The sequence below is a fragment of the Sinocyclocheilus anshuiensis genome, unplaced genomic scaffold (genome assembly GCF_001515605.1).
Source record: "Sinocyclocheilus anshuiensis isolate Anshui unplaced genomic scaffold, SAMN03320099.WGS_v1.1 scaffold412, whole genome shotgun sequence".
In the NCBI taxonomy this organism is placed as follows: domain Eukaryota; kingdom Metazoa; phylum Chordata; class Actinopteri; order Cypriniformes; family Cyprinidae; genus Sinocyclocheilus; species Sinocyclocheilus anshuiensis.
Window position 1 is genome coordinate 1,980,674 of NW_015558661.1, and position 22,204 is coordinate 2,002,877.

The window sequence follows — 22,204 nt, forward strand, 5'->3', positions numbered from 1 at the left end:
CTGCTCTATATATTCATGTCATCATATTTCGTAAAAATTGATAATTTTCTTTTTTCACAACGTCTTAATGAAGTGAACATATACGGCTGAATTTTAAATGAATTCACTACTGTTTTTGTCATTTTATAACTTTTTCGATAAAGAACTGGCAGGTATTTTGAAATATTCCAGATTTCTTCTCTCTTTTTTTTTGCCTATAAACAAAGTTTTTTTTTCTGATGTTTTCTTGTTAATATTGTTTTAATTGGTGATCAGTTTTATTGGTTTGTCCATTGTTGTCAAATATACTTTGTTCAATTCCATTTAGTTAGTTTTGTAATATACCTTTAATTAAGAAACCCTGGTCTTTAATGACATCATCTTCCAGGAAGTGACATCAGTGACATCAACATTTTTGGTTGGCTAACAACAACCCAAACATTCTGTGATGTTTTGTGGTGTTAGTTTGTTTGATTTACTCTACAATAGAGTTGTAAAGGAAATGACCCTAAAAGTGGATTACATTCAAAATATGTCCGTACCCAAAGGAAAAACTATTTGTTTTGAATTGGAAACACTTGATTTGTCCTAGAGGATATGAAATATGCTGCATTTGCTCGGACAGCCCCAGTCTGCAAGCATCCAAGCTGCAGTTTCAGTCCCATCCATTGTTCACTGGAGAAAGGAGAGTGTGTCAGCAGAGCTGTGTGAAGAGCCTCAGGGGAAGAATTACCCAGCAGCCTCTTACAGTTTCTTTACTTCCTGCAGACCGTGGCCGTGTTACGCTTCAGTCTCACAGGCTCCTGCGCTGGGCCTCTCAGGATGACAAACACCTCCATCAAGCTGAGAAAGTCCCCGAGAGCCTTTTCATTCATAGACGTACAATAACAGAGCCAAAGGGTGAATAACTCCCAGTAAATGCATTGCCCTCCCACATGGGTGCAGATGGGAAGTACTCTGTGTTACTGGAGCATGGTGCCGAGACGGTCAGGTCTAGAGGCTGTGTCTCACGTAACGGTGAATCATTATGTAAACACAACTGTAGTAGTGTTTTATTGAACTTCAGCCATTGTGTTCTGCCAGATTAGTAGACGCTCTCATATCCAGAGGTACTTTCATCTTAGGCGCACTGCCTGCCAACATGCTCTGCTTTAAGTGGGAGGCATTTTCCCACATGATGGATCGGACTGATGTAAGACGCGAGTTTCCTCTCTGGCTAAAAAGGGCCATGGGAAGTTTTGACGGGAGAAACTCTTGAGCAAACAGAGCGACTGTCTGCACTCAGTGCTCGGTGCTCTGCTGTATAAGAAGTGCTGAAAGGCCTCTTGCTTTAATGAGATATGAGTGCTTATTGTTGACTACAGTTTAGTTCAACAAGTGGGTCAATGACGTGATGCTTTTTGAATAATTTATTTCGAAATGCATTAAAAATGCAATTCATACATATGTTAACTTGAATACACCTCAGCTATTATGAATATGTTTTTAAAGTTCTGCATTAAAACGTATTTTGATCATTTTGGGAAGGCATAAATTGTCAGGTGTTGCAACTGCCATGAAAAAAAAGAGGAAAAAAGATACAATTCTTAAAAAGGAAATTAACAAGTAGTTTGGTGTAATTTATTATTATCAGTAAGTAGTAGTATTTAAATATTTTAACAGAAATGCTTCCCTGCTTATTAATATTTTAAAACCTTTGTCTGCCAAATTAAAGTCTTGTTGTGCGACCAACATGTAGAGACATAAAACAGGAAATGATATCATATAGGGGACCCATGCAGACCCTCATGACTGTGTGTCAAGGTCAATGAATTTCTGAAAATATTAGATCATTTGACCCGTTTATGACAACACAAGGTTAGTTCAGGTTGTGAAATAGCATGTGATGTGATCGAATCATATAATTCTTGATATTTGTGAAACAAACAAAGACTTTTACATTTGAAAAAAATAATTGAAAAACATTTTTGAAAATAATAAAGATATGTACGATCACGTTTTCAGTGTGTAAGGAAATTGTTATTGCTTTTATTTGAAGGTTACACCACATGACACATTTATTTATTTATTATTTATTGTTTGAAAATGGTATAAACATTTTCCAAAACTATGCAAAATTCCATTTCTAAGTTGATTTTTAAAAGATTTCCCCTTTTCTTTATTGTGGCCACTCTTATATGTCCCATGTGCAGCTCATCTGTCTGCTGCTTATAAGCCTGTCATGGATGTTTGTGTAAGGCAAGCTTGAAAGTTTAAAATGAAAGTTCAGCATTTTATGTATAACATTTAAGCGGTAAACCGAACTGAAATTTAGTTTAAATATGCTGTTGGTTTACACTATAGGGAAAGACTCAGCTGTGCACCATGAGCCGAACAGGAAATGCACTCATATCTTAAAAATGAAGTTGTCACTTACATCCTTTCAAAGCCTATAGCATACATCTGGACTTACTTGGAGTCTGTACATTTTCTATTATTTGCAATTGCAAATTCCATTAATATTGATGTGGGTGGATGGAGCCTGTAGAGATGGACGGTCAGTGCTGCCGCCGGCTGAGCAAAGGCAAGCATGTGGAACTTATTTTGACCAATTCTCCAGCGAGACATGAAGTCCTCCGTGCTGCGCCTGGGAAAGTGTATAAAAGGAACTAGTGTATGTAATTGTGTGTTTTTCCAATCGGAGTGCCTACATGAAAATGGTACTAATTATAGTGCCGTTATTTTACAGTAAATAAAAGTAATTTCCTTGGATACGTTCACGCACTGTGCCGCCTGTTAACTATTAACGGACTGTGATGTCAGTGAGTTCACACATTAAGAGAACCACATTGTTCAATGTGCTTTTTAACACTACAGACTGTAAAATGGGTGAATTTTACATACTTCTGCCACTTTGGTTTAAGCATATGTTGCAGTTTTTAATCATGTTATAACTTCTAAGATGGAAATACTTGAAATTTATTAAGAAGTACTTAAAGTTTTTCATATTTTTTCTTCATTTAATTAAAATATTAAAATAAAAATATCAAAAGTTTTTTTTTTTTTTTGCCAATATCACTTTCCTTCCCTTTTCCATCTAGACTTTGTATTTTAATAAAACAATTTTAAACTTTTTTTTTTTGTAGGTTACTGAAATTCTCTTCTTTTTTATTCATATTAAATCTTATACTAATGAATACAGGTAGAATGAATGGTTATTTTAGACAATACCAAGGCTAAGTACAAAGCAACCATTTCTCTCAAGGACTATTGATTATTTTGTAATGTTTTATTATATAGTTAAAGGTTTTTGATAGATGATTCATTAGTGTTGATTTGTCATACTTGACTATTTGAAGTTTTTGATGATTTTTCTTTTATTTAGATACAGAATGCTGATGATGTCTTGATCACACCGCTGGAGAAGTTTCGCAAAGAGCAGATCGGAGAGGCCAAAGTAAGTTGTTAAACCCCATTGTGAGTTAATGTACTACATGTCAGCGGAAAGTCATTTTTACCTACGCTGTGACAGGATCCTATACGGTCAATATAGGTACGTGAAATCCTGCAGGAAGGGGGGAAATTGCAAACACCTGTTGAAGACAAGCGCAGTCAAATTATAGCCAGATACTGTAATGCCACATTGACCAACATGAAATGGCCTGTGAGCGCTGTGCTAGAGGGCACCTTTATAACCAGACTCTAGTTAAAGCTTTACTCTTTCTAGGAGATTAGCTTGTTGTGCTGCATGGGAGCCCTGGTGATTTGTGAATGTGACCCCTCCAGCCATATTAGAAGAGCTGGAGCACTGCCTGTTGAGCTCTAGGAACCAGAGCCCAAACTCATGATGCCTTATTTGGGCGTTTTGGCCCAATGCTCTTAAGCGAGAGCTGCGAAGGAACTCGCTCAACTTAGACACTGAGACATGATAGAGGCCAAAGGGAATGGCAGTCCGGCTGTTCAACCTCCCGCAGATGTACTGTGCACATATTCAAACAAAACACTGTCACATACAATGTATTCCTGACTTAAGGTACATAAATATTATGTCAGAATTGGAACAAACAGCTGAATGATAGCTAGATATTTAGATATTGTAAATATTCTAATATTTCTTAATAATATTTAGTTTTTATTATTTTTGAAAGAAGTCTCTCATACTGTATAAGGCTGTAAAAGGCTGTATTTTTTTTGATAAAAATATAGTAATATTGTGGCATATTACATTTTAAAATAACTGTTTATACATATTAGGGATATGCCGGTATCAAATTTTCATGTTGCGATTAATTGCTAATGCTTTTATCACGGTATACGGTGTTATCACGATGTTGCAATTTAGTTTTTTTATAAAGTGCTGTCATAATACAGTATAACAGGTTTAATAACTTTTGTCTTATAACAAAAATAACTGAACATTTAAATGCAATAAAGCATAACATTGAAAATAGTTGTGCAGCTTAATATTTTTGTGGAAACCACGGCAAGATTCGTGTAAAAAAAAAAGTTTAAAAGTACAGAAATTATTTGACATAGAAAACTAACATTATAAACGTCTTTACTGTGACACTTTTGAACAGTTTAATTATTTTTTTACAGAACTGACCCCAAAATTTTGAATGCTAGTGTACATGCATATTATTTCTTTTTTTTTATGTCTGTCTATATACTATATAAATCTAAGGTTTACGGTAACACTTTACTTAAAGCTTTTATGTCTAATGCATTATAAAGGGTTATTACATGGTATAATGCATTATAATTATTTGTATTGTGTGTTATAATACATTATATCTTGTCATAAATAATTATAACTGAATTTAAAAAGCAGGTCACACTTTATTTTAAGGTCCAATTCTCACTATTAACAAACCATGAACTATGACTTTTGCCTCTATAAACTCCTAATTTGCTGCTCATTAATAGTTAGTAAGGTAGTTAAGTTTAGGTATTGGATAGGATTAGGGATGTAGAATATGGTCAAAGATATAAAGTTTCCTTACTTTAGCAAAGGAAAACAAGTCTCCTCTTGGCTCATATAGAAATCCTCCGACATTCTTCTTTACAAATCCTCGTTTTGTACTTCTAATTAGTGACCGTTGTTTTGTTTCGGCAATATGCTAGTAATATGCATGCTAATAAGTAGGGCTGCATGATAAATCGCATGCGATATTTAATGCGCATCTTATCAGTAAAGCCATTCTGTAATCAGCGGTAAATCTCCATCACGTGTGGGCTTTCACATTGAGCAGCATTAACTACACAGAGCCATTGTTCACTGACAAGCTGCGCAAAATATGTTCGTGGTTTTGCGCAGCTCGTCAGTGAACAACGGCTCTGTGTAGTTAATGCTGCTCCATGTGAAAGCCCGCACATGATGGAGATTTACTGCTGATTACAGAACCGGCTTTCTGACAAGATGCGCATTAAATATCGCATGCGATTTATCGTGGTGAGTAAAACACAGCCTAATTTTCATTTTTGGATGAACTAACCCTTTAATAGTGAGAATTGGTCCCTATACTAAAGTGCCACCAAAATGCAATGAATTAATTAGTGTTATAATGTATTAACTGTGATTACAATTATTTGTGAGATTGTACAATGCAATATAAGGTGCATTACAAGGCATAATTAATGCATTAAAACAACTTTTATAATGCATTATACATAAAGGCTTTAAGTAAAGTGTTACCAGATCCACTTTAATAATGTTTGGCTACCTCTCCTATGATACTTTTGGAAGTGTTTCTTTCATGCACAGATAATATTTTCTTTAAAAAAATACTCTGTATGCATGTCTTTTTAAAATCCTTAAACAGAAAGCATACATTCCTAAAGAGAGTGATGTCATTGCTAGCCAGCAGATGGGCCTAGAAGCTGGACTAAGCATGTCAAAAATGAGATCCTTCAGTTTGTTGTTTGGCAATCCAGTCTGTGGTTGAGACGGCGTGTCCATTAGAGGGTCATGGGAACGGTTGGGCTGAAGTCAAACAGGAAAAACAAACAGCTCCAAACTGGTTTCAGTTGCAGTCTCAAAAAAAAAGAAAAGATTCTCATTGCTGGAGGTCTGCAGCATATAAGTGCTTGGTCCAACGTAAATAGGTGCTATCAGTGCGTGCACAGGAAGTGGGGGGCTTTTCTGCTGTAAACATCTTTACTCAGCCTCATTTAGAGCCATATGATGTCTCATATGCACTGTGTTTGTTGTTTTATCTGTGGTTACATGGGTACTCAGAATCATCAGCTCTATTACACTCATCGCTGATGGTATGTGTATGCCACACATGTCCTGAAGTGACACTCTACTCCTGTTCAGATGAGCTGTTGAGTTACTCATTTAGTTCCTTGTTCCCCGTGTTTGCTGGATCATACTAGATTGTCAAATCATCCACAATAAATAGTTGTTCAGCTTAACACAATTCAGCTCATAACATAGTTCAGCTTAGCATAATTTCTACTTAAAAAGGCTGCTCTGTTAAATATATATATGATGCAGATAAGTTTTTTGTGCTTTAGTTGGTGACTGTATGTTTTTCTCCACACATTTTGCTTTTTTAAAATTAACTTTTTTTTTGGTCTGACTTTGGGTGTAAATCTGTGAAATTTGATGGAATGGATTTAATATGGTGAAATATTTTAAACAGCTCTGCAGAATCTGCATCCAAAAACCTCTTCAGAAATCTACACAGAAATTTTTCAAATGGTTTCGGTTATAATAAAGAAATAAAAAAACAAACATGTTGGTTATGGGGATAAGTAGAATTTTATTGAAATAATATATTTATTTAGTCGATTACATTTTGGTTTGTTTTATTTAATAAAATTAAATATATGAAATAAAATATATATGTAAAATAAACAATATTTAGTAAAATATATAAGATGTATATAATTTATTATTTTCTAATGAATATGTATATAATAAAAAATGCCCATTTGAAATTTGGCAGAAATCTGTAGGCCAGGCTTTCAACTGAATATTAAATGTGAGCTTTTGGAAGGTCAAATGTGAGTCTGCCATCTACTGGTTATAACATTTCAGGATTAGTTTTTGGCCTGTCCAATGAAAATAAACAAATTAAAACTTTCCTACTGTTTTCATGAGACTCTTATATGGTGTTTGTTGATAAGTCTAACGTTTTATATAACATCTTATCTCTGCAAAAGGCATTTATCATCATAATTACAGTGCAGGAAATTCCAACTCATGTCACCTTTTTTCTTTTTTTTTTGAAGGAAGGGAAGAAGAAATTTGACAAAGAGACAGAGAAGTATTACACAGTTTTGGAGAAGCACTTAAGCCTGTCTTCGAGAAAGAAAGAGTCACTTTTGCAGGAGGTAACTTGAATGTTAATTTATTGATATAAAATATCCGGAACACACAGAATATCACATTATTTTCGGAGAATTTCTTTTAACTTCACTGAATGCTTTGATTATACTTTATAGGCAGACACCCAAATTAATAAGGAAAGACAGGTTTTCTATGACGCCTCCCTGGAATATGTTTTCAAAATCCAAGAAGTGCAAGAAAGGAAAAAGTTTGAGTTTGTTGAGCCGGTAAGACACACCTATTTCCATTTCTGCAGTACTATGAATGCAACTTTTGTTTGGGGAGATGAGAAATATGAATAAGGCGTCCTCTTACTGAGAGAAAATTGCTATACTGCTTTTTAATCTATAACATCTTGTAACATCAGCAGTGTTGTTTCTCTGGAGCACATGCCTATCATGCCCTAATGATGATAACAGCCGCATCCTGCAGCTCTATCAACCTCTGAATATACTGCATGATTATGAGTGTTATTGCTTTTATACAACTGTTCAAACTACCACTGTCTTTCTCGCAGCTGCTGGCCTTCCTCCAGGGATTATTCACCTTCTACCACGAGGGTTACGAACTGGCACATGAGTTTGAGCCATACAAGCAACAGCTACAGTTCAACCTCCAGAATGTAAGAGCTTTCAGATAATGTTACCTACTGAAATATCGGTCTGACAGTAAGCCAATAAAAATATTATGTTTGTATAAAGGCCATTGTGTAGTGCTAAACGTATCATAAAATTGTTGATTGCGTGAATCACACAATCTGTATAATAGAATATCCAGTATTTATTGCTGCATATGGAAGGAATTGTACTTTGGAGTCCAGTGATATCCCTCTAGAACCGATATACTGTTGTTTTGATGTTCTCTCTAAAGACAAGAAATAATTTCGAGAGCACAAGACAGGAAGTGGAGAATTTGATGAGAAGGATAAGGTCTGCAGAGCAGGACTTTAAAGCTCCAGGACAGTGGACCATGGAGGGCTTCCTCTATGTGCAGGAGAAGCGTGAGTATCCCCCTGAGCATGTCCAGGTCACAACTAATAATAAAATCATATATTTTTATATAGCTTTTTTATTCATAAATTAAGAAAATATATGTATTTAGATTAAAAAAAAAGTTTTTGACATTGTTCTCCAAGGCTGGATTTATTTGACTAAAAATGCCATAGGAACAGTAATATTGTGAAATATTATCACAATTTAAAATAAATGCTTTCTGTTTCAATATATTTAAAATGTAATTTATTCCTGTGATGGCACAGCTGAACTTTCAGCAGCCATTTCTACATTCTTCAGTGTCATTAATTTCTTGAAAAAAAAATAGATGTGTAATAAATATAAATTCATGTTCACTGCAACAATTGAAATCCACTAATGATCACCTGTTTTCTGTTGAAGGACCCTTGGGGTGCACATGGAGTCGACATTATTGCACGTATGAGAAAGGGACCAAAATGTTTACAATGAGCAACTCTGAATTCAAGTCTGGAGGCAAACAGGTATTAAATGTTCAGCATTTAAAGGGGTCATCGGATGCCCATTTTCCACAAGTTGATATAATTCTTTAGGGTCTTAATGAAAAGTCTATTACATACTTTGGTTAAAATTTCTCAATGGTAGCTCTGTTCACAACCCGTTTCGGTGCCATGCCCTTTAAATGTTAATGAGCTACGGCTCGCCCCGCCCCTCTCTTCCGTGGGGTGACAAGCAGTTCTCTGAGACTGTTAACTTTATCCGCATTCATTGTGGAACTTGCTAACTAGCACATTATTAGGAAAGGCGATTTACAAGGATTCATAAAAAAAATTATACTCACTTCTTCTGTAGGTGAAACTGGATCAGCGAAGATAAACACATTTAGGTAGATCGGGGGGCGCATTCCCTTTAAAAACAAATGTAATCCACTGCGTCTTCAGCGGCTCAGATGTCGGGAATAAATTACGACTGCTATGTCCATTAATACATCCAGGAACAAAACACCTCAATCGCTAATCGGAGTCATTCTTGTCTACACCTGCTCCAGCATCGAAACAGTGGCGGACTGTTTACAGCTCACTCAGGGCGGGTCTAAGGTAAAATGCTAGTGTCAGTCAACAATCGTGGGAGGGGCCTGTGCAGAACTACGTCACACTGCAAAGAATCTGTGAACGGCTTGATTTGAGAAAGAGCTTTTTATTTATGGGGATTAAATTAAAAAAAAACACTGGGTGGATTTCTATCATTATAGGGTGGTTGTGTACACACTGCCAACACACATTTCAGTTCAAACAACATGTAAAAGTGAATTTTGCACCCGATGACCCCTTTAAATGCTATTAGCTTAATTTCACATTACCTTTTCACATTATCTTTTGTTTTGTCTTGTCTAGAATGGATTGATCATGAGTCCTCCTGAGATGTTTAAGCTGAAGTCCTGCATCAGACGGAGGACTGACTCTATAGACAAGCGATTCTGCTTTGACATTGAGGTGGTAGAAAGGTGTGTTCACATAATGGCATGCATGACATCGAGAGAAATTTGAGAGCCGCAGGAGACGAGAGTTATATTGTGTTTAGTTCTTTCTTCAGTCTGTCATTTTCAACACTCTCCTTCCTTCCATTTCTTCTTTTCTCTCCTCATAACTGAAGAGGTAACCCCTGTGAAGGGCTTCTGTTCAGTTATCTGCAATGTTTCTATAAAGTCCATCGGTATGTTGCGCTTTTATCCTAAACTGCTGGTGTGTTCTAATAATAATAAAATCTCTTTTAATAAAAACAATCTCCCTTCCCCTGAATGTGGAGCATTTAAGTTACGTTTTAATGCTATATAACAGTGCTCTAAACATACTGAAACATTTTAGTGACATTGTACTGTTTTGTTTCTAAACTTCATTTCAATTCAGACATGTTGTTTAATAAGTGAATATGTTAATTAAATAACTGCACTTAAGCTTTTGAGTTATTGAAACTAATGAAAAAGTATTTTTGACTGATTATTTGAAAATTGCTGAAAATGTACTCACCTGATGCCGTCCAAGATGTAGATAAGTTAGTGCATTACCTCACTTGTTCACCAACTTGTTTGATCCTCTGCAGTGAATGGGTGCCGTCAGAAAGAGAATTTAAACAATTATTAAAAACATTACAATAATTCACAAGTAATCCACACAACTCCAGTCCATCAATTAACGTATTGTGAAGTAAAAAGCTGGGCGGACTGTTTACAGCTCACTCAGGGCGGGTCTAAGGTAAAATGCTAGTGTCAGTCAACAATCGTGGGAGGGGCCTGTGCAGAACTACGTCACACTGCAAAGAATCTGTGAACGGCTTGATTTGAGAAAGAGCTTTTTATTTATGGGGATTAAATTAAAAAAAAACACTGGGTGGATTTCTATCATTATAGGGTGGTTGTGTACACACTGCCAACACACATTTCAGTTCAAACAACATGTAAAAGTGAATTTTGCACCCGATGACCCCTTTAAATGCTATTAGCTTAATTTCACATTACCTTTTCACATTATCTTTTGTTTTGTCTTGTCTAGAATGGATTGATCATGAGTCCTCCTGAGATGTTTAAGCTGAAGTCCTGCATCAGACGGAGGACTGACTCTATTGACAAGCGATTCTGCTTTGACATTGAGGTGGTAGAAAGGTGTGTTCACATAATGGCATGCATGACATCGAGAGAAATTTGAGAGCTGCAGGAGACGAGAGTTATATTGTGTTTAGTTCTTTCTTCAGTCTGTCATTTTCAACACTCTCCTTCCTTCCATTTCTTCTTTTCTCTCCTCATAACTGAAGAGGTAACCCCTGTGAAGGGCTTCTGTTCAGTTATCTGCAATGTTTCTATAAAGTCCATCGGTATGTTGCGCTTTTATCCTAAACTGCTGGTGTGTTCTAATAATAATAAAATCTCTTTTAATAAAAACAATCTCCCTTCCCCTGAATGTGGAGCATTTAAGTTACGTTTTAATGCTATATAACAGTGCTCTAAACATACTGAAACATTTTAGTGACATTGTACTGTTTTGTTTCTAAACTTCATTTCAATTCAGACATGTTGTTTAATAAGTGAATATGTTAATTAAATAACTGCACTTAAGCTTTTGAGTTATTGAAACTAATGAAAAAGTATTTTTGACTGATTATTTGAAAATTGCTGAAAATGTACTCACCTGATGCCGTCCAAGATGTAGATAAGTTAGTGCATTACCTCACTTGTTCACCAACTTGTTTGATCCTCTGCAGTGAATGGGTGCCGTCAGAAAGAGAATTTAAACAATTATTAAAAACATTACAATAATTCACAAGTAATCCACACAACTCCAGTCCATCAATTAACGTATTGTGAAGTAAAAAGCTGCGTGTTCGTAAGAAATCCATCAAGATGCTTTTAAATTCAAACTGTTGTTTGCTTTTTCCAGTGAAGTCATCTCATCTGAATCAGAAGAGAAATATGCACAGATGGACCACAAGCCAAAACAGTTCTAAACAAATATGTTGGTGGATTTTGATGTGAGAAGACAACAGGGGATGGATTTTTCTACTGAAGGAAGTGTTATTATGAAGTACGGACTCATATTTTGGCCAGAAGTGACGGTTTAAAGTTAAAACATCTTAATGATGGATTTGTTTCTTACACACACAGCTTTTCACTTCACAAGACGTTAATTGATGTAGTATAGACTTTGGATTACTTGTGGATTATTGTGATTTTATTAGCTGTTTGGACTCTCATTCTGACGGCACCCATTCACTGCAGAGGACAAACTCGCCTACATCTTGGATGGCTTGAAGGTGGTAGTAAATGTTCAGCAAATTTTCATTTTTGGGTGAACTATTCCTCAAAAATAAGTCAGTTCTTAAGAGCCATGGTTTGTTACTCAAACTAGTACTGTATGACTGGTTTTGAGTACAGCTAGTGATGATAACACAAAAGAAAGGTGTGTGTTTGTTTCATTCTGTGGTTTCTGGCCCTTTAACTTGTTTCATTCATTCGGTCTGCAACTTCGCAGCTCAGGTAAAATATGATTTCCTGTGCTGTGGCAGAGTTGGTGAATTGCAGTGAAGGAAAATCTGCTACATAATACTGCTTGCATTTGTTTTTGCTACATTGCAGCATATGGATTTGGTTTGCAGGCTTTGGAAACATTTCATTATTCATTGGCATGATGCTTAGAACTTGTTTGAAAAAAATCCTGGTTATAAACAGATAAATAAATAAAACAAAATGCAAAATTCTGACACCTTACACTAGTAGTTGAGAGTTAACATTAATCAGTGTGTCCCACAGGCATGGTATCATCACCCTTCAGGCTCTCTCTGAATCCAACAGAAGACTGTGGATGGAGGCCATGGATGGAAAAGAGCCGGTAAGAGCAACCGCCCAGCCTAAATGAGACTGTTCTCGGTTTGATTAATATATGTCGGTTCACAGTACAATAATTTTTTAACTTCTTGAAATCCCAATAAGGATTTAGACCACTGACTCCCTTTTTGCATTTTAGACATGTAATTATTGTTACACAGGCTCTTTGAAATCCAGGCAGTGGATAGTGTACACACGGACAGGAAAAAGATGACCGCTGAGAATTTACACTTCGCTAATGACTCTTTGTTTTGACTCTCATGCTGTCAGTTATAGTTGATTGGCTTAAACTCATTTGACCCTCATTACACTGTTATTATTTAGCTGAGTTTGTGAATTCTTATATACAAAGGATTATTAGTGCATGTATGTTTATATTGTGAAACTATAAATTGTATTTTGTATATTCGTCCCTATAATTTATTTTCTGTAAAGAGATATGGATTATGCAATATAATGCATTAATGTATATGCTTTAAATGGCATTTATCTTTAGTGTGTTATAAACACATGCTGATTTCTTCTAGATTTACACACTTCCAGCACTTTTGAGCAAGAAAGAGGAAAGTAAGTTTGTTCCTCCCATTTATTTAATTGTCATTTAGGTGTATATACAGTGAGATGAACATTTCATTTGGCCATGTGTGTGTTAATTCATAAGACAAAAATAGTTCACCTGAATTGGCCTTATATTTATAACATACTCTGTGTCCACAGCATTCCTAAATGAAGCAGGCTTTAATTTTGTAAGGAAGTGTATAGAGCTTGTGGAAACAAGAGGTAAGTCTCTGCTTCTGACTTACCTTTTTTCATGCAGTATATGACATATTATGTATCATGTACATTTATGTGCATGTGTTACATTACCAAGTTACAAGGTTACTCAAACTAGTACTGTATGACTGGTTTTGAGTACAGCTAGTGATGATAACACAAAAGAAAGGTGTGTGTTTGTTTCATTCTGTGGTTTCTGGCCCTTTAACTTGTTTCATTCATTCGGTCTGCAACTTCGCAGCTCAGGTAAAATATGATTTCCTGTGCTGTGGCAGAGTTGGTGAATTGCAGTGAAGGAAAATCTGCTACATAATACTGCTTGCATTTGTTTTTGCTACATTGCAGCATATGGATTTGGTTTGCAGGCTTTGGAAACATTTCATTATTCATTGGCATGATGCTTAGAACTTGTTTGAAAAAAATCCTGGTTATAAACAGATAAATAAATAAAACAAAATGCAAAATTCTGACACCTTACACTAGTAGTTGAGAGTTAACATTAATCAGTGTGTCCCACAGGCATGGTATCATCACCCTTCAGGCTCTCTCTGAATCCAACAGAAGACTGTGGATGGAGGCCATGGATGGAAAAGAGCCGGTAAGAGCAACCGCCCAGCCTAAATGAGACTGTTCTCGGTTTGATTAATATATGTCGGTTCACAGTACAATAATTTTTTAACTTCTTGAAATCCCAATAAGGATTTAGACCACTGACTCCCTTTTTGCATTTTAGACATGTAATTATTGTTACACAGGCTCTTTGAAATCCAGGCAGTGGATAGTGTACACACGGACAGGAAAAAGATGACCGCTGAGAATTTACACTTCGCTAATGACTTTTTGTTTTGACTCTCATGCTGTCAGTTATAGTTGATTGGCTTAAACTCATTTGACCCTCATTACACTGTTATTATTTAGCTGAGTTTGTGAATTCTTATATACAAAGGATTATTAGTGCATGTATGTTTATATTGTGAAACTATAAATTGTATTTTGTATATTCGTCCCTATAATTTATTTTCTGTAAAGAGATATGGATTATGCAATATAATGCATTAATGTATATGCTTTAAATGGCATTTATCTTTAGTGTGTTATAAACACATGCTGATTTCTTCTAGATTTACACACTTCCAGCACTTTTGAGCAAGAAAGAGGAAAGTAAGTTTGTTCCTCCCATTTATTTAATTGTCATTTAGGTGTATATACAGTGAGATGAACATTTCATTTGGCCATGTGTGTGTTAATTCATAAGACAAAAATAGTTCACCTGAATTGGCCTTATATTTATAACATACTCTGTGTCCACAGCATTCCTAAATGAAGCAGGCTTTAATTTTGTAAGGAAGTGTATAGAGCTTGTGGAAACAAGAGGTAAGTCTCTGCTTCTGACTTACCTTTTTTCATGCAGTATATGACATATTATGTATCATGTACATTTATGTGCATGTGTTACATTACCAAGTTACAAGTTTATTACAAGTTTAGGGTCAAAAAGATCATTTAAAAAAAAATATATATTTTATTCTGCAAGGTCAAATTAAATTGATTAAAAATGACAATAAAGCCTTTTACAACATTACAAAAATAATTATATTTCAAATAAATGCTATTTTTAAAAACATTGTTTCAGTCACTGAAGTAATAGCTGTTAAAACTTTGCCATCGCAGGAATAAATTGCATTTTAACATATTAATATGTTATATTAATATTTTAGGTTTTTCACAATATTTATGTTTTTACTGTATTTTGATCAAATAAATGCAGCCTTATTGAGCATTAGAGATTTAAAAAAAAAAAAATCTTACTGACCTCAAACTTCTGAATGGTGGTGTAGGTCTGAACAAAAATAGCATTTTTATTGCTGTAAATTGATTTAGGTATATAAAAATGGTGTTTTTCCTTTAGGCATCAACACAATGGGGCTGTACAGGATAGGTGGAGTTAACTCTAAAGTCCAGCGACTGATGACCTCAGTGTTTGGTAAAGTAATACAGAAACCTGATAAATTCATATACATGAAGACTTTAGAAAAATAGTTTGTCTGTTGGAAGTACACACTATTTACAGTAACTTTTACCAGATGTGTGTTTGAAGCCAAAATCCATTTAACACTAAGCTCATTTGACCCTTCCAGCGGCCAAAGCTCCTGCAGATATGGACCTTGACCCAGACACTTGGGATAACAAGACCATCACCAGCGGCCTGAAGAATTACCTCAGGTTTATAAATAATCCCTACAATCTTTCATTTCTAAAAATGGCATGTTATCAAGGAAAAACAGGAAGTCGTTCTGTTCCCTTCAGGTGTCTGGCAGAACCCCTCATGACTTACAGACTCCACAAAGATTTCATCATGGCAGTCAGTGAGTTCTAGCATGTACTTTGCTCTTTTAACTCCTCATCACGTCCGTATGTGACTTACTTGCTTATTAATTGGATGCCTTTGGGTTGTTGTTTTTTTTCTCTAGAGTCTGATGATCAGAACTACAGGGTCTGTGCTGTTCATGCCCTCGTCCACAAGCTCCCCGACAAGAATAAAGACATGCTGGATATTCTGATAAAACATCTACATGTGTACGTCACTGATTCCTCAAGTAGAAACTGCACGTCTAGTACATTTGTCTATGAGCGCACTTTAAATTCCACATGGTGATGCTAACCAGGATGTTTGTGAAATGGTTTTTCTGCTGTTTTTGACAGGGTTTCCACACATAGTCAGAAGAATCTGATGACCGTGTCTAACCTGGGTGTGCGATTTCTGCAAAAATATTAAACAGCACAACTGTTTTCAACCTTGATAATAATAACAAATATTTCTTGAGCAGCAAATCAGCATAATAAAGGATCATGTGACACTGAAGACTGGAGTAATGGCACTGAAAATGCCACTTTGCCATGATAGAAATAAATACAATTTTAAAATATATTAAAATAGAAAATAGTTATTTTAAATTGTAATAATATTTCACAGTATTACTGTTTTTCCTGTTTTTCTTTCAAAAACAAAACAAAAAAACTTAAATGATATTGTATATTCTGCAACTCCAAATATCTGTCTTTATATAGTTTTGCTCATCTAATGTAGATGTTTTTTGTTTGGATCACAAACACTCTTAGTACCATTTTGTCTTTTTTTCTTAGATATTTCATCAAGCTCCAGACCCTAACGTCCCTCTGCCACAGCCTCAGTCTCACTCTCAGTCTCGTGCCAGTGGCCACCGCAGCAAAGCCATCTGCCTGTCCTCAGGGTCCCGCAAATCCAGAGGCCTGTACCCTCCCACCCTGTGCCTGGCTGATGCTGACAGTGAGTGTCTCCAAAAACAGACAGTAGTCCCTCTATCAGAGTGTCAGCCTAACCCCTTCTCTCCATCAGGTGACACGTTCAGCAGCAGTCCGAGTAGCACTCCCATGGGCAGTATGGAGTCTCTCTCGTCTCACTCTTCAGAGCAGAACAGCTGCTCTAAGACGGGCTCCACATCACGTACCAAACACAAGGCATCAAGGAACCTGTGCTGGGCCACTCCATCTCCCTCCTCCAACGGGCCCAAAAGCCCCGCTTGCACCACCAGCCCTGATTCCAGCTCCAAAGAGGACGCCAACAAGACTGATGGAGAATGGGAAGAAGCGCTGAGCACAAGTCCAGGTGATGATCGAAGCTCTCCGGCTTCAGAGCTCCTTCAGAGAACCCTAGGAGAGACTCTGGAGGATCATGGGAAAGCACGACACAGTCTGTCCACCTGCTCTTCTCTCACTTCACTCCACATTTCTGAGGGTAAGAACGAATACGTTTCGCTTCATTTTTGTGGGGTGAATTCACACACTAGGTCGGGAATTGGTGAGATAGATCACTCTGATTGGTTGTTCAGTTTAGCAAACTATTGCACAAGACGAAAAGCAAGCACTATTTTGTTCTATGGTTTGTAAATCTACAATCCTAGTTTCCCTTTTTGAATGACGAGTATAGACTACTGCTTCCACCTGCTGGTGTAGATAGTTGTTTTTTTTTCTCATGCAAGCGCATAACTTACATGCTTGTTGGCCATTGGCTGTAGTCTTTGCAGCTTTTTAGACCAGATGCATGCAACGTGATGCGACAACCCAGTTGGCTTTTATCGGCTCTAGTTCTTTTATGTCGGTTTGGTGTTTCATGGCCTCAAAACACAGCACAAAATCCTGCATTTTATCCACTAACCATCCTCAATCCACGGACTAAACATTTACATTTACAGCTATGCATTTACCAGATGCATTTTATCCAAAACGATGTACAATAGAGGAACATAAGCAAGTCGTTACAGACTAGAACCACACAAACCGCGTGTGCAGATAAACAACGGCATCAGCGGATCTCATTCTTCCTGCAGTTTTGCACTTAGTTTCTTCTCAAGTACGAATAAAGTATTTCTGACAATTTGTAATGTGTTTTTTTTTTTTTTTTGGTTACGCTCAGGTTTCAGAAGCTGTCACGGCTCTATTCAGAGCCTGGTGTCACGCAGTCAGAGAGACAGTCTCAAGTCCCTCCATCTGCCGGAGCTTCCTCCTAAAGAGACGGTGAGATACAGAGCTGACTCCTCAGCCAGCAATGGCTACCAGAGACCGGGATCTGTGTAAGCAAGAACCTTCTCACTGATCTTCTGTTATAATGTAAAATCAGTTTGTTACACTGATCTCAATTGATGTATCAACTGTGCCATGCTTTTTCTTCCGCCAGTGTGGCCTCGCGGGCAGCAATCTTTGAGAGTCCTGTGATTTCCCAGCCCACAACGGGAAGGTAATGAGTCAGACTTAAGAGTATTACTAAGTTTTAGTAATTCTTCTTACATATTTCCAGGCCTAAATTGAATCTTCCTTTTTGTTTTTTTTTACAGTGTCTAGCTGAGAAAGACAATACAGTTGTGATCAGATGTCAATTTATGCTCTATTATATCTTATTTCTAAGGTCTGTTCTATGCCACTGTTCAAAAGTTTGGGGTCGATAAGATTTTAAAAATGTTTTTGATCAAAAATTGTTAATATTGGCAAGTATTATTGCAGTTTAGAATAAGTTTTCTTTTGAAATATTTTTAAGTAGTTTTTTAGGATTCTTTGAATAGAAAGTTCAAAAGAACAGCATTTATTTGAAATAGACATGTTTTGTAAACTTATAAAAGTTTTTGACACTTTATATTTAATGAAATAAAATGAATACAATTTTGTTTAGCAAAAGTTCTCACCCCAAACGTTTGTTCTGTATAGTTCAGGTGTTGGTGGTTATTTTGTGCATTTTCCTACCCTTCTTTCCAAATGATAATATATTAATCACAAAAAAATGTGATCAAATTTGATATAAAAAGGCAGAGAGTTGGTCGCTGAAAACATAATCGAGTAAATTTGTGTAGAAATTTGACAGACAATTGTCAAATGTTGTGTAATATGACTGAATTTCTATTTCCTGTACTAAGAACAGCCAACAGGGCCAAAAGATAAGCGTGTTGTTGATGTTGCCAGTGATATTAGTAAGTTTTCGCAGTTGTCTTGTCTCTAACTCTGGTGTTTGTTTTACAGAGAGGCTAAAGCCTTGTATTCCTGTAAAGCGGAGCACAGTCATGAGCTGAGCTTCCCACAGGGGGCGCACTTCTCCAACGGTAACCACACTGTCTCTGTAATGTTTCTAAGGATAATGTTTGAGCAGTACTGTACTTTTTTGTGGAAAAACAAAACATAAAAGGCTCTGTAGAATGTTGTGTACTCAGTTCTGCTGTATTTGACTCTTCATGCCCATGCAGTGTATCCTTCAGTGGAACCTGGCTGGCTTCAAGCGACACATGATGGCAAAACCGGACTCATCCCAGAGAATTATGTGGCATTCCTCTAATGGCACCAGAACAGGCAAAAGCAAAGTCCATGGTATCCATGGTATTCATTTCTGCAAAAAAGGGATCATTATATGCCTTACTGTATGTAAATAGTTTTTGTGTAACACTATAACCGGGTCATTAACTGTTGCGTATGATAAAGTTTATTCAGGCTGTAAATATCACCTTTGTCTTAAATGTATTGTAGATTTTATTTCCATCTAGGTACATGCAGTTGACTATATTAACACATTTCTGTATTTATATGTGGCCCACAATGCTAATGGGCTCTGATATTTCAAATGTGTAGACATAAGCTCATAACACTCTGAGCAGTGTTGCGGTACGGCTCTGAAGGAATCTATGGATTTTTATTAGAGGGAGCATTAATTAGCGACTATATTAAGTAGCAGAAGATAATGTATTGCCCAATGTGACATTTGTGAAATTCTTGAACATATGTTTCTTTTCAGTGATGCCAAAAGGTGAATCATGTTTGGTAGATGCAGGTCATCTTTCATTTCAGTAATTGCTAAATCTGTTTCAAAATGAGTTAACACTCATTGTTATTCCATTCAATTTCAAAAGGTTATATAGAAAATTGGTACCTCTTAGTAGTGAATGTTTTTAATAAGAATCTTTTCATGTCCTTAACATTTTTCTTCCCAATTTAAACAATATACGTCTTGAATGAACTGACTTTATGAGCCAAATATGTTTCTTATATACTGCAAACTTGTTTTATTATACTAATGTACTTTCAGTTTTGTGACATTTGGTAAAACGATGTTACTAAGTGTTCTTTGGATGTTTTAGCTTATACTGAATATATTTTTTGAGTGTAATATAGTGGATTTTTTTTTTCTTAATGAAGTACAAACAAGAAAATACTTCTGACAGTGTTAAATTTTGTAAAGTTTGTCTTAGTTGCAATTAGTTCTAGTTTGTGCTCACAAAAATGCAGTTGTTCACATAATAGTTCTGCTGTATTTTATTTTACACTGATTTAGCATTTCTACATGTTGAAATGGAAAAAATATATGTTATACAGATTGTAATACTTATTATTAACATCATTTACAACGTAATTTAATGTTTGGTAATTTTCTGTTAAAATATTAAAATGTCAGTTTATTTACTGATTGGGTTCCTTTGGTTGTGTTTTGACCTGTTTTCATCTATCTATCTATCATCTGTCTACCTATATATCTATCATTCTATCACTGTCTTTGACACCTCAGTTCAAATCTAAAAGGCTTTCTTTAGAATGTTGTATAGAATGTTAAGCCTGCTTTACATTCTATTTAGACACATTCTATGTCCGGAGAGAACATGAAAAGTCTTATCTCTGACATCATCATAGGGACCTTTAACCTCAGTTTCCATATAACTGAAATTCCAGTGGTGACCAGCGAAGTAATTTCCTGAATTGAAATACAGTTTCATGACTGTAATAGACACTGCAACATGTGAACAACAGTAGGTCAAAGATGAATCTTTCAAGCACATAAAACGTCATACTAGCTTTTAGAATAAAAATCTTCTAAGGATTTAATGACAAGTTTATTTTTTAGACCTGGACAGGCTTTATCAAAAGGCTTGTGCTGGTTATACTATGCTTTGCCAACTCGGCAGCATGTGTTACTGTGTCAGCAGTCAAAGTGCCTCTGATTCTGGAAACACTGCATTCTTTTTTTCCATTCTCTCTGGAGTGTTTTGTGATGGATTTCAAACACTGATGCTTTAAATCTGTGAGTTCCTCTCATGCTCAGTTCAGCTTTACTGCAACCTTTTGAACAAAACTTCTCTTGTTACAAAATAGAGAAATTAAGCATATGACATAAAGAGTGCCTGTGGAGACAAAGGAATTTGACATGCTGAAAATACAGGCTGTCACAAAGTTGATCTCGGTACAAAGAAAAATCTTTAACAACCTGTGTTCGAACCAGAGGTGTAAAGTATTGGAGTAAATGTAATTAGTTACTGTACTTGAGTATCTTTTCGGGTACTTTGTAGTTGTACTGAGTATCAAAGATATTAGCAACTTTTAACTTCACTACATTTTTGAATGAGTATCTGTACTCTTTGCTCCACTACATTTGAAATGAGTGTTGCAGTTACACATTACATTTTGCATGGACCTAGCTTTTTCTGCAGCAGTTTATTTCTGCTACAAAAGATGTGATATTGCCTATTACAGGTCACTGAAAGTACTGCATCTTGTGCGTTTTGCCCTTACTCACCCAAACTTGTCAACAAGGCTACTTTATGTGAATGCGAGTTCCTTAGTAAGTATTTGTGAATCAGAGGTGTTTTATATATGAGATGAGGACATGACTGCAGCCGGCAATGAGGCCCGAAACCAGCACAGCCAGTGCAAGAAGACTTCGGCTTTTTAATTGTACTTAACATTATTTTATTTATCCATTATACTGAAGATAACTTTTTGAAAGATATTGTTTGGTTTGTAATTTTGAGGTGTTCAGTTTTATTTTGGTTTTAGAAAATAAACGTGATTGCTCTCCTCACAAATCAACTCTTTGATCCTTGCCTCTGCCTGTTTTCTGCAGCTTCTCCACAACAATTCAGTTTTTCAGTGGCATGTCTCTTTTTGACTAGTGCATCTTTGAGCCTATATTTAGTATAAGTAAAATACTTAAGTACTGTTAAAATCAGATACTCTAAGACTTTTTAAAGTTGTTTTGGAGTAATTTTCACTGTAAGATATCTGTACTTTTACTCAAGTATGGCTTTTAGGTACTCTTTACACCTCTGGTTCGAACAGAACTTTATGTAATTGAGGGATGATATATATGATAATGTGATCATGACATTTGACGTTAAAGTGCCCCTATTATGCCATTTCCAATATTGCCTTTCATGCAGTGTGTAATGTAGCTGTATGTGAATGTAAACGATCTGCAAAGTTGTAAAGCTGAAAGTGCACGATAAA

General features: G+C 36.0%; 2 protein-coding genes across 2 annotated transcripts in view; one reads left to right on the plus strand and one right to left on the minus strand.

Annotated features, from left to right (window-relative positions):
- The window catches only part of LOC107681078 (rho GTPase-activating protein 42), a 27,012-nt gene extending 7,035 nt beyond the window's left edge, over positions 1–19,977 (plus strand). The window contains exons 4-24 of the mRNA XM_016477222.1: positions 3,344–3,415; positions 7,198–7,299; positions 7,411–7,521; positions 7,812–7,916; positions 8,165–8,294; positions 8,689–8,789; positions 9,660–9,769; positions 12,566–12,644; positions 13,168–13,207; positions 13,358–13,420; positions 15,324–15,398; positions 15,553–15,637; positions 15,722–15,780; positions 15,886–15,991; positions 16,118–16,166; positions 16,559–16,721; positions 16,791–17,189; positions 17,868–18,024; positions 18,129–18,188; positions 18,962–19,041; positions 19,183–19,977. Coding sequence (XP_016332708.1) covers positions 3,344–3,415; positions 7,198–7,299; positions 7,411–7,521; positions 7,812–7,916; positions 8,165–8,294; positions 8,689–8,789; positions 9,660–9,769; positions 12,566–12,644; positions 13,168–13,207; positions 13,358–13,420; positions 15,324–15,398; positions 15,553–15,637; positions 15,722–15,780; positions 15,886–15,991; positions 16,118–16,166; positions 16,559–16,721; positions 16,791–17,189; positions 17,868–18,024; positions 18,129–18,188; positions 18,962–19,041; positions 19,183–19,271 — 2,235 coding nt within the window. The 3' untranslated portion in view covers positions 19,272–19,977. The remainder of the gene's footprint in view (positions 1–3,343; positions 3,416–7,197; positions 7,300–7,410; positions 7,522–7,811; positions 7,917–8,164; positions 8,295–8,688; positions 8,790–9,659; positions 9,770–12,565; positions 12,645–13,167; positions 13,208–13,357; positions 13,421–15,323; positions 15,399–15,552; positions 15,638–15,721; positions 15,781–15,885; positions 15,992–16,117; positions 16,167–16,558; positions 16,722–16,790; positions 17,190–17,867; positions 18,025–18,128; positions 18,189–18,961; positions 19,042–19,182) is intronic.
- LOC107681080 (short transient receptor potential channel 6) overlaps positions 19,317–22,204 on the minus strand; it is an 18,193-nt gene continuing 15,305 nt past the window's right edge. Inside the window, exon 13 of the mRNA XM_016477223.1 lies at positions 19,317–19,322. Within this exon, the coding sequence (XP_016332709.1) occupies positions 19,317–19,322 (6 nt within the window). The remainder of the gene's footprint in view (positions 19,323–22,204) is intronic.